Genomic DNA, 12,648 nt, shown 5'->3' on the forward strand with positions numbered 1-12,648 from the left:
GGGAAGTTCCAGATGAGAGTAGGAAATACCTGGGAAGGTGAGGAGCCCTAAGGGTCCATTGTCAAGCAGTTGAGGGGGGGAGGGGACATAGTAAAGAGCATGCCCTCCAGCACCCCGGCAAGAGTCCCCACCTTGAGCAAGGAAGCTGTTATCTTCTTATTTATCTTTTTAAACTTCTGGTAATATATACATAACCTAAAATTCATCATTGTAATCATTTCTCCGTGCACAGCCTCAAACATGTTCACACTGCGGTATAACCATCCCCACCATCCGGAACATGTTTCAAACTCTTGCCAGACTGATATTATTCCCCCCAAGAAGCAGCCGTCCCCCATTTCCCCTCCCACCAGTACGTTCCTCTTTAGGAATCTGACTCCTCTAGCAGCTTCCTGTAAGTGGCATCAAACAGTAGTTCTCCTTTTGCGACTGCTTTATTTGTATACCTTAATGTCTTCAGAGTTCACCCGTGTGGTGGCAGGTGTTGGAGTTTCCTTCTTTCTTAAAGCTGACTAATACTCCCGTGTATGGATGGACCACATTGTGTTTATTCATCTGCCAATGGACACTGGGGGTGTTCCTACCTTTGGGCTACTGTGAATAATGCTGCCATGAAGATGGGTGTGCAAATATCTCTTCAAAACCCTGCTTTCAGTTCTTCGGGCTATATACCCAAAAGTGGTATATGGTATTTCTAATAAAAAAAAGAAAATTGTTAAGACGTGCCAGGCTGCTTTCCACAATATGTGCACCATTTTACATGCCTACCAGCCACGCACAGGGTTACAGTTCCTCCACGTCTTGCCAATACTTGTTTTCTTTTTTTTTCCTGATAATAAAAAATCCCCACCTAATCCGTCATTGATTGAGGGAACTGCTCCACTGCTAGCACACCATGTGGTGAGCACAGAGGACTCTGGTGGCCAGAGAAAGCCCTCAGGGAAAGACACACAGGTGCTGACAGTTGGAAGTTCTACCGTTGAGCAGAAGTGGTGTCGGTGGCAGAGGCTGGATGTGGGTGGGGCAGGCACACAAGCATGTGTCTGGCAGTGGGAGGGGTGCATGGTAGAGGCCAACAGAGCCTCTACCTAAAAGAGCTCTCTTCCTAAAAGAGCACTTTTCTGACGACAGCATCTGGGACATCGTATGTACTCAAGGAATGTTTCTTGAATGAATGAGTAAATTAATGAAAGAATCCTGTGTTCCCTGCAGCTTTCTGTCCCATGTGCCCTGAAAATGCCAGCTGTTTCAACAGCACCCAATGTGCTTGTAACGATGGATTTCAGTCTCTGTCTGGGAGGAGCCACATCAAGCCCCACGAGAAATGTGAAGGTAGAGACTCCTGAGATCTGGAATGGGGTCGGGGGCATGTGTGGGGTACTAGTGAGGCAAAGATGCAATTGCACTACGAGACAGAACATATCAGAGCTGTCTCAGTGCCCTTAGAGAAGTCCCTATTCCTTGTGTCCCCCTCGCTCTCCCTGAAGCTTGTTTGATGTCTTTAGAGGAAGGTAGAGCTCCCAGGACCCTTGAAGTTTCAAGCATCAATTTTGTTGGTCTATCTGAGAATCCCACAAGAGTGCGGACCATGTCTGTTTTGTTCATTACTGTAAGCCAAAGACAGAGAATATGTCACATAACAGAGGCCCAATAAAAAAGTGTTGTCCAAGAGAAGAAATGAGTAACTTACTATCTTGACAGACATCTTCTGTGATCTGACCCCAACTTAGATCTTGACACAGTATCTTCTATGATTTGGCCTCAACTACTCGTCCAAGAGAACAAACGAATAACTTACTATCTTCACACTCAGTATCTTCCATGATCTGACCCCAACTCTATTGCAGTTTCCCTTAGCACTACTCCCCTCTACTCCAGCCAAAATCCTTTCTCATTTCCACAAATTCTAAAGGTCCATTTGACTGCCAAGGAGAAAAACCACTCCAGAATATTTGATTGGTGGAATTGTGTAAATTCAGAAGGCAAAGCAGACCATGGTAAATGACTTAGGATTTATTTTATTTGATTGTGGCAAAATATAGATAACATAAAATTTACCAGTTTAACCATTTTTGTGTGCAGCCCAGTGGCATCAAGCACACTCACACTGCTGTGTAGTCATCCCCAACATCTGTCTCCAGAACTTTCCCCAAACTGAGACTTCTGTCCCCATGAAGCACTGACTGCCTGTCCCCTACTCCACTTCTGGCTCCCACCATCTACTCTGTCTGTGGACGTGACTCCTCTAGGGACCTCCTATAAGTGGAATCATACAACATTGGATGTATCTATTTTTGAAACTTTTTAAAAGAGTTTAGGAAATTCTCTATTACCCCTTCACCAAATGCCCCAAAGATTCATCAACAACATGGCCACACTACAATGATGAAAGCTAGGGAACTGATATTTATATAAGGATGTTAAACAAAAACAGACTTTTTTCCCAGTTTCATTTGTTTTTTTCTCCAATGCTCCCCCCTTTTTTTCTGCTTCAAGAATTATTTCAGGGTCCCGTTTAGTTGCCATGCTCCTGAGTCAGCAATCTGTCTTTTCTGGTCTTCTGTGAGACACCAGACATGCCCTTTTGCACTTTGCTTTTTTCACTTAACAGTACATCCCAGAAATTATTCCAAATCACCCAGAAATCTTCCCTCACTCTTTCATGTAGCTGTGTGGGTGAAGCATAGTTTATTCAACCTTCTTCTGCATGGGGACAATTTACTTGAATCCTTGGGCTTTTTCCAGTTTTGTGGGAGATGTGTCTTTAGAGTAGAGTCCTAGTGCTGTGAATCGTTTTAAGACTGATGATTCATGAACCTGTACTCCTGATGCAAATAATACATTATATGTTAATTTAAAAAAAAAACAAGCTGAAGTAGAGTCCTGAGGGTGAGGTGCCTTAGTTAAAAGGTAAATCCATATGTAGCTTGCTTAGCTATCCCAAATTTAATTCTAGAAAATTTGTACCAATTGGCATTCTCACCAGCAATGCATAAAAGCACCTGTCTCCCCACAGCCTTCCTGGCAAAACATGTTGTCAGAACGCCAGTCTACTTGGTGGGAAATGGTATGTCAGTAGATTTTTTGTGATTTACTCTAAATGATGAACAATCTTTCTTATTAACATATGATGTATTATTTGCTCCAGGGGTAAAGTTCTGTGAATCAGCAGGCTTTCACATTTCACAGCACTCACCATAGCACATACCCTCCCCAATGTCCATTAGCAAGCCACCTTATCCCTACCCCCCACCCCTCAACAACCCTTAGGTTGTTTCTTGAGATTAAGAGTCTATTGGAGTGCCTGGGTGGCTCAGTGGGTTAAGCCTCTGCCTCTGCTCAGGTCATGATCTCAGGATCCTGGGATCGAGCCCTGCATCGGGCTCTCTGCTCAGCGGGGAGCCTGCTTCCCCCTCCCTCCCCCCTTCCCGCACATGCCTCTCTGCCTACTTGTGATCTCTCTCTCTCTCTCTCTCTCTCTCTATCAAATAAACAAATAAAATCTTTTTAAAAAGGAGTCTTTTATGGTTTGTCTCCTTCCCAATCCCATCTTGTTTTGTTTTTTCCCTCCCTACCTACCAGGACTCCCAACCCTGCCTCTCAAATTCCTCATATCAGAGAAAGCATATGATAATTGTCTTTTACTGATTGATTTATTTTGCTTAGCATAATACCCTCGAGTTCCACCCACATCATTGCAAATGGCAAGATTTTGTTTCTTTTGATGGCGCATAGTATTCCATTGTGTGTGTGTGTGTGTGTGTGTGTGTGTGTGTGTGTGTATAATATCTTCTTTATCCATTCATCTATTGATGGACATCTAGGCTCTTTCCATAGTTTGGCTATTGTGGACATTGCTGTATAAACATGCGGGTGCACGTGCCCCTTTGGTGATCCAAAAGGGATCTTTGGTGTATCTTTAGGGTGAATACCCAGTAGTGCAAGTACTAGGTCATAGTGTAGCTCTATTTTTGACTTTTTGAGGAACCTCCGTACTGTTTTCCAGAGTGGCTGCACCAGCTTGCATTCCCACCAACAGTGTAGAAGGGTTCCCTTTCTCTGCATTGTCACCAACATCTGTCATTTCTTGACTTGTTAATTTTAGCCATTCTGATTGGTATGAGGTGGTATCTCATTGTGGTTTTGATTTGTATTTCCCTGATGGTGAGTGATATGGAGCATTTTTTCATGTGTCTGTTGGCCATTTGGATGTCTTCTTTGCCAAAATGTCTGTTTATGTCTTCTGCCCATTTCTTTTTTTGGATTATTTGTTCTTTGGGTGTTGAGTTTGATAAGTTCTTTATAGATTTTGGATACTAGCCCTTTATCTGATATGTCATTTGCAAATATCTTCTCCCATTCTGTCCATTGTCTTTTGGTTTTGTTGACTATTTCCTTTGCTGTGCAAGCTTTTGATCTTGATGAAGTCCCAGTAATTCATTTTTTCCCCTTGCTTCCCTTGCCTTTGGCGATGTTTCTAGGAGGAAGTGGCTGTGGCTGAAGTCAAAGAGGTTGCTGCCTGTGTTCTTTGATGGATTCCTATATCACATTGAAGTCTTTCGTCCATTTTGAGTCTATTTTTGTGTGTGGTATAAGGATATAGTCCAGTTCCATTCTTCTGCATGTGGCTGTCTAATTTTCCCAACACCATTTATTGAAGAGACTGTCTTTTTTCCATTGGGCAGTCTTTCCTGCTTTGTTGAAGATTAGTTGTCCATGGAGTTGAGGGTCTATTTCTGGGCTCTTTATTCTGTTCCATTGATCTATGTGTCTGTTTTTATTCCAGTACCATACCGTCTTGGTGATGACAGATTTGTAATAGAGCTTGAAGTCTGGGATTGTGATGCCAGCTTTGGCATCTTTTTCAACATTCCTCTGGCTATTTGGGGTCTTTTCTCATTCCATATAAATTTTAGGATTATTTGTTCCATTTCTTTGAGAAAAATCAATGGTATTTTGATAAGGGTTGCATTACATGTATAGATCACTCTAGGTAGCCTAGACATTTTCACAATATTTGTTCTTCAAATCTTCCAATCCAAGAGCATGGAATGTTTTTCCATTTCTTTGTTTCTTCCTCAATTTCTTTCATGAGTACTTTTCTGAGTACAGATTCTTTGCCTCTTTGGTTAAGTTTATTCCTAGGTATCTTATGGTTTTGGGTGCAATTGTAAATGGGATCAACTCCTTAATTTCTCTTTCTTCTGTCTTGCTGTTGGTGTACAGAAATGCAGCTGATTTCTGTGCATTGATTTTATATCCTGACACTTTACTGAATTCCTGTATGAGTTCTAGCAGTTTTGGAGTGGAGTCTTTTGGGTTTTCCACATAAAGCATCATATCATCTGCAAAGGGTGATAGTTTGACTTCTTGTTTGCTGATTCAGATATTTTTTTTTTTCTTTTTGTTGCTGAGACTAGGACTTCTAATACTATGTTGAATAGCAGTGGTGATAGTCGACATCACTGCTGTGTTCCTGACCTTAGGGGAAAAGTTCTCAGTTTAAATAACTAAGAGGCATTAGGTGTTCAAGATACACAATATAAGCAAAATACACACAAGCACTTAATATGTAAGAGGTTTTAATTTGGTCACTCATTGGTGATTACCATTCTGGCACATAAAACCCTCTACCCGAAACATACCCAGAGCTTGATATAACCCACAGACTAACAGGCAAATTGCAACTATTGGTTCAATGCACTTACCTGTCCTGAGTCCTCCCAACAGAGAGAATATGTGTGAGTCATTGGCTCAGGGCAACTTCTGTCTGTGGGTCCCTTTGCTTGAACCTCAACTCTGGTCCACCAGATAGATGTGGCAGATAGATGCAGAACACATGAATATTGCATGTGCCTTTGTTCCAAAGTCCCACTGACTTGGACAGTGGGATCCTCTTGCCTCTCTTGCTTTACCTCTTTCCTTGCTACTTGCTGTGTGTGTTTTTTTTAAATTTGCTGTGTGTTTTAAATTGATTAAACAAATCTTGTGATCCAAGTATTGAAAGAACCACTTGTCCTTCACTCAGTGGTTTGACATATCACCATCATCATACTCTAAAGCTCCATATGTACTTGGGTCTGTTTCTGGACTTTGAGTCTATTTCCCTGGACTCTTTGTCAATTCATGTGCCAGCATTCATTTTATTGAGGCTTTAAAGTGTGTTTCAGTGTCTCATTAGACAGGTCCCCACTGCAGAGTTTTTCTGGCTATACTTACATGATTGTATCCACTGTCTTACTCCTTAAAGTCTAGCTAGATGTTTTTCAGTAGGATTGTATTGTATTTATACATCAACTGGAGGAGAACTATCACCTTTATGATATGGAGTCATCTTCTCCAAGAATGCTTATGAATGAGGGTGGGTACTGGAGACTCCATGTGCAAGGGAAGATAGTATAGTTTGATGAGAATGAAAAATGATGTTTTTCTCTTGATTTGCAGATATTGATGAGTGTACAGCTGGGCTGGCAAAGTGCAAGAAGGAATCATACTGCCGAAATGAAATTGGAAGTTACTACTGTAGCTGTTTCTCATATCGTATCTTTAACTGGTTGGCTAGATTCTTCAAGTCAGATCAAGAAGCGTGTTATGGTAAGGATTTCCAAGTACTTTCCACCGTGAAAAAGGAGTGGGGGAGGGTAGACATTGAGAACTCCATTGATTTCAGGCCAGAGTAAGAGAACAGAGATTTGTCCTGGCCCTTGTTCTGTACTCTACTCTGGTCCCTGGTAATCATTTCCCAGAAGGTACCACCCAAGCCTCCAGCACCAATCAACGACCTTATGCAGCTGCCTTGCAAGAATATGTCTCCTGTCTGGGTCTCTTTCTTGAGCTTCCAAAATGACATCTCAGATTTTCTGCTGGACTTCCCTACTTGTTTCTTCCTCTCTCACTTTAAATTCAATTTCTACATCTATTTATCTGTCTATATACTAAACCCTATGAGTTCACATTGATACCTCAGATTCCCATCCAACATCAGGGCTCCTTCTAGCCTTCCCTCTGTCCTTGTTTGTCGCTGCTTCTGCCATGCTGAAAACATGGCTCCCAATGACCACAGCATGTTTACCTATTTGCTCATTCCTAGTATAATTCCATGTTTTGAGTTCAATAGATTGGACTTAATTTCTGCCTCTAACACTTATCAACTAACTTTTGGGTAATAACTTAACTTTTATATGCCTCACCTGTAATTGGGAATAATAACAGCATCAACTGTATGAGTTATGTATTACTACATAACAGTTACCCCAATGGTAGTGGCTTAAAACAACGATATTGTCTCACAGTCTCTGTAGGCCAGGAATCTAGGTATAACTTCCCTGTGTCCTCTGTTCCAGGATTTCTCACAGCTAAAGTCAAAATATTGGGTAGGGATGCATTCTCATCTGAAGGCTCATCTAGGGACAGATCTCCTTCCAAGTTTACTCACGTGGTTGATGGCAGGATTTAGTTCTTTCAAAGCCACTGGACTGAAGGCCTCAGTTTCTTCCTGGTAGTTGGAGAGAGACCACCCTCAGTTCGTAGATATCAGCCTCTCCAGCTTGCTTTGTTGTAGCAAGCACATGAGAATAGCCAGAAAAAGAGTGTGAAAAAAGTAGAAGTTGTAGTCTTTTATAACCCAGTCTCAGCAGTGATGCCCTAACACTTTTGCTGTGTCCTGTTCATTAGCAGTGAGTCAGTGGGTCTAGTCGGGGGGAGGGGGGGTTCCAAGGAACAGTAATTGTTGAGTCACTTCAGAAACCTACTTACCTTACGTTCTGGGTGGAATAGAATCTCCCCAAATTCACATCCATCTGGAACCTGGGAATATGATCTTATTTGGAAAGAAAGTCTTTGCAGATCTAATAAAATCAATCCAACATGACTGGGGTCCTTATAAGAAGGAGGAAGTGGGTTGTGGGGACACACACACATACCGAGGGACATGCAAGGGCAGATACAGAGGCTGGGGTTCTGGTACCACCAGCCAAGGGACACCAAAGATTGCTTGCAACCACCAGAAGCTAGGAGATGCAAGAAGGATCTTCCTTAGAGGCTTCCCAAGGGAGTATGGCCCTGCCAATAATCTTGATTTTGGACTTTTAGCCTCCAGAACCATGAGGAAATAAATTTCTATTGTTTTAAATTCCCCTCGTTTGTGGAACTTTTTAAAAGCAGACTTGGGAAACTAATACACCTCACCTACCCATTTTGACTTTTTAAAAAGATTTTTATTTATTTATTTGACAAGAGAGAGAGAGAGATCATAAGTAGGCAGAGTGATTGGAAAGGGATGTGGGCCAGGTGTGTTAACCTTCCACCTACCACTCAATGGCTACTTTTTTTCCGCAGAGCGCTCCAGTGAGGAGACACCATTCTTAGAGAACAGTCAGGTGAGTGAAGTGAAGCTTGGGTCTGGGAGGCAGCTGGCCAGTCTTGCCATATTATTCTCCTGCTCAAATAACTACCATGGTTCCCTCTGCCTTTTAGGACACACTAGCTCCCATGCAGGAATGATTTGTCCTTTCTCCCAGGGGACATCTGGCAATGTCTGCGGATGTTTTTTGGTTGTCACAACTCAAGTGCTACTGGGCATCAAGTGGGTAGAGACCAGGGATGCTGCTAAATAGTTATGCCCGGAGACAGCCTCCTGCATTATCTGGTCTCAGATGTCAATAGGCATGAGAAACCATGGGGAAGGTTTTTAGTGCCTCAGCTATTGTTCAAAGACCGGCATCAGAAATACAGAGCTTCACTCCACCCCTGTCACCACTTCCCCTCCCCTGTCTTCTTCTGTAAGGTGCTCTTCATGGGTTCCAGACACCTCATCCTTCAGGCCTTCATGTTCCCAAATACACAATGGAGTGAATGACACGCCCTTCACAGGGCTGTGTGTGGTCAATGAGAAGATATCTATCAGGCTGAGAGTGTAGAGCCTATACCTTAATCAATGTTACTGCCTTCTGGACTCACCCAACTACAGAAGATATTCCTGCTTTCTCAAGTTTCAGGAAGAGCCTACCTAATTAGCTTTATTTCCTTGAAAGGAAATTCCAAAGCACAAAAGAAACCCAGAGAACATTGCAAAAATAGCTACCCAAATATTTCAAAAAATGGAAGAGATCATATGGACTGAGGATTTAGCTTCTCCAGGGAAGCATGAGAATACTACTCTTGGTATAGGTAAGAAACATAGAACATTTTCCTTATGACCAAAACATTTTAGGAGGCTGACATTTTGTTAGACCTTGTGTTTATGTTTCTATGACATGGAGAATTCATTCAAGGGGTTCTTTCCAAATGCAGACCTGCTCCCAGGTGACTTTTCCTGGAAAACTTTTAAATGTTTAGCCTCTCTTGCTTAAAAACTTAAGTCACCCCATCACCAGGTACTCCAGTATACATTTTTTAAAGTTTTTTGATCTTTAAATATTATATGTCCACCTGGTTGCAGCTCTGGGAAGCATGGCCATCCCCCTATCTTCCCCTGGGTTGCTGTGGCCAGTGGATGCTGTTTAGACCATTTTGACCATCTCATCCCATCAGCCAGAGATGTGGAAGGGAATGCCATCTAGTCTACCTTGCATGCAGAAAAGGAAATCATCAGTAGGGGGCCTTTCAAAGAAGAGAGTTCTTCAACAAATTTCTTTTGCATGAGAAGCAAGCAAAGCAGAACTAACTTCCTTAATGTTTCCAGTCTATGAAATCAAGAGGTGCAATGAGACAAGTGAGAAGACTTTTCTAGAAGCTGGAAATAACACTATGGATATCAACTGTACTGATGCTTTCAAAGGAACTATAGAAGGTACTGTGTTTAAGATGAATTCTCCTGACCTCCAAATCCTAGGCACTATTGTCTCATTTCTAGGTGATTAGGCCAACTTACAAAGCCTTCAAGGCAGGGGGGACTCTACATGGTGACCACTAACCAGGCAATTTGGGGAACACAGTTGTGGGTCTTTTGTGACAGGCTGAAGTTCAAACAGTGATCCCTTGGCATGCTTCCTTAAAAGGAGGAACAGGCTGTTGCATGCTCTGTTTCCATGTGATGGTCTGAAAAGGAAGCACTTGAAAGCAACAGATCCTTGTTGCCTTAAACACTCTTTCCCTTGAGAAATGTTTCATGATCACCCTATTTAAAATAGTCCCTAGCTTTCCTCTGTCCTGTGAGTTGGCAATCTTTTTCTGTGAAAGGACCAGATAGTAATTTTTTTCTCAAGTTCTTATTTAAATTCCAGTTAGTTAACATACAGTGTAATACTGGTTTCAGGTATAGAATTTAGTGATTCATCACTTACATACAACACCAAGTGCTCATTACAAGTGCCCTCCTTAATACCCATCACTCATTTAACCCATCCCTCTACCCACTGCCCCTCCAGGAACCCTCAGTTTGTTCTCTACAGTTAAAAGTCTGTTTTATGGTTTGCCCCTCTTTTTTCTTTTTTCTCCCATGGTCATCTGTTTTGTTTCCTGAATTCCACATGTGAGTGAAATCATATGATTTTGCATAATACACTCTAGCTCCACCATGTCATTGCAAAATGCAAGATTTTATTCTTTTTTATGGCTAAGTAATATTCCATCATATGGATATAGATATAGATATATCTCCCACAGCTTCCATCTTTATCCACTCAACAGTTGATGGACACTGTGCTCTTCCCATAGTTTGGCTAATGTTGATAATGCTGCTATAAACTTCGGGGTGCATGTAGCCCTTGAAATCCATATTTTTATATCTTTTGGGTAAATACATAGTAGTACAATTACTGGGTCATAGGGTAGCTCTATTTTTAACTTTTTGAGGAATCTCCATACTGTTTTCCACAGTGGCTGCATGAGTTTTCATTCCCACCAACAATATAAGGGGGTTCCTTTTTCTCCACATCCTTGTGAACATCTGTTGTTTCCTGTGTTGTTAATTTTAGCCATTCTGACAGGTGTCAGGTGGTATCTCATCATGGTTTTGATCTGTATTTCCCTGATGCTGAGTGATGTTGAACATCTTTTATGTGTCTGTTAGTCATCTGTGTATCTTCTTTGGAAAAAAAGGTCTATTCATGTCTTCTGCCCATTTTTCAACTAGATTATTTGTTTTCTGGATAAGTTTCTCTCATAAGTTCTTTATAAAACTAATCCTTTATCAAATATGTCATTTGAAAATACCTTCTCCCATTCCAAAGGTTGCCTTTTAGTTTTGTTGATTGTTTTCTTCACTGTGCAGAAGCTTTTAATTTTGATGGGGTCCCAATAGTTCATTTTTGCTTTTGTTTTCCTTGCTTAGCTTGGGCCAAATGATCGTTGTTGTGACTACTCAACTCTGACATTCCAGTGGGAAACAGCCATAGATGATATGTAAATGAAAGGGCATAGCTGTGTGCCTTATGTACAAAAACAGGTGGTAGGCTGGATTTGATTCTCAGGCCATAGCTTGCCATCCCTGCCTTATTCCACCATCTCATTTAAATTTCTGCACAGCACGTACACTATGCAATTTTTCTTAAGGTGTTTGTGGTCTATCTCTCCCACTATAATATCAGCTCTCTGATGGCAAGAACTCGGCCTATTTTCTTCACTGTTGTTTTGCAATGTCTGGAACACCGTCAGGCACATGCTAGATGCTCAATAAATATTTCTTGAAAGAGTGAATAAATATTGGGGCACCTGGGTGGCTCAGTGGTTTAAAACCTCTGCCTTCACTCAGGTCAGGATCCCAGGGTCCTGGGATGAAGCCGGGCATCGGACTTTCTGTTCAGCGGGGAGCCTTCTTCCCTCCTCTCTCTCTGCCTGCCTCTCTTCCTACTTGTGATCTCTGTCTGTCAAATAAATAAATAAAAATCTTTAAAAAAAGAGTGAATAAATACAATAATGAAAGAGTACATGAAAAATATTTCAAAGAGAAAGACCTGGTTCTCTGGAGAGAGTGAAATACCTGCTCTATTTTCTCCAGAAAAGTCCCAGCTACGGAGTAATCTTCACTCCTGATGGTGAGCTGTCAGATGGACAAGGGGGAGGGAAAAGAGCTACAAATGAGTTGGTGTTTAAAATGGAGTAAATAATAATAGAGGTGGAAAGTAGCTTTGACTAAAACTGGGGGTGGTGGTTCACAAGCAATTGCAGTTTAAGAAATATTACATTGTGCGACAGAGCATCATATGCGAATTTACCTTCTGTGAATTAAATTATTCTTGCATAAAAAGGGGAGGGAAGGAGGATGGGAGAGGGAGAAACAGAGAAAGATGGAGGGAAGGAGAATGAGAGAATGAATTAAAAGAATGTGTCATCCTGCATACCATCTGCCTTTGGCTCAGGTCATGATCCCAGGGTCTTGGGATCGAGTCCAGCACCCAGCTCTCTGCTCAACAGGAAACCTGCTTCTCCCTCTCCCTACTCCCTCTGCTTGTGTTCCCTCTCTCACTGTGTCTCTGTCTGTCAAATAAATAAATATAAATCTTTTAAAAAATAATAAATTAGATACCCTAGAGTGGGCTTGAAATAGAAGATGGGAATATGTGATCTCCTCACTCCCACCTAAGTTCTACCTGCTCTTTTGAGGACAAATATCTTGCCTCACGGCTCTGATTTTGATGTCTAAGGGCTTATATATATTTTTACAATACACTAATGGATATTTTGCACACATATCTCTTATAAGGTGTA

General features: G+C 41.7%; 1 protein-coding gene across 4 annotated transcripts in view; it reads left to right on the forward strand.

The window, feature by feature from the left end:
• LOC131823398 (putative adhesion G protein-coupled receptor E4P) overlaps nt 1-12,648 on the forward strand; it is a 54,655-nt gene that overhangs the window by 21,175 nt on the left and 20,832 nt on the right. For all 4 annotated transcript variants that reach the window (XM_059159706.1, XM_059159708.1, XM_059159707.1 and 1 more), the window contains 5 exons: nt 1,213-1,332; nt 6,445-6,594; nt 8,338-8,378; nt 9,033-9,168; nt 9,683-9,790. In XM_059159706.1, the coding sequence (XP_059015689.1) occupies nt 1,213-1,332; nt 6,445-6,594; nt 8,338-8,378; nt 9,033-9,168; nt 9,683-9,790 (555 nt within the window). The remainder of the gene's footprint in view (nt 1-1,212; nt 1,333-6,444; nt 6,595-8,337; nt 8,379-9,032; nt 9,169-9,682; nt 9,791-12,648) is intronic.

This window comes from Mustela lutreola, chromosome 2, assembly GCF_030435805.1.
Source record: "Mustela lutreola isolate mMusLut2 chromosome 2, mMusLut2.pri, whole genome shotgun sequence".
Taxonomy (NCBI): domain Eukaryota; kingdom Metazoa; phylum Chordata; class Mammalia; order Carnivora; family Mustelidae; genus Mustela; species Mustela lutreola.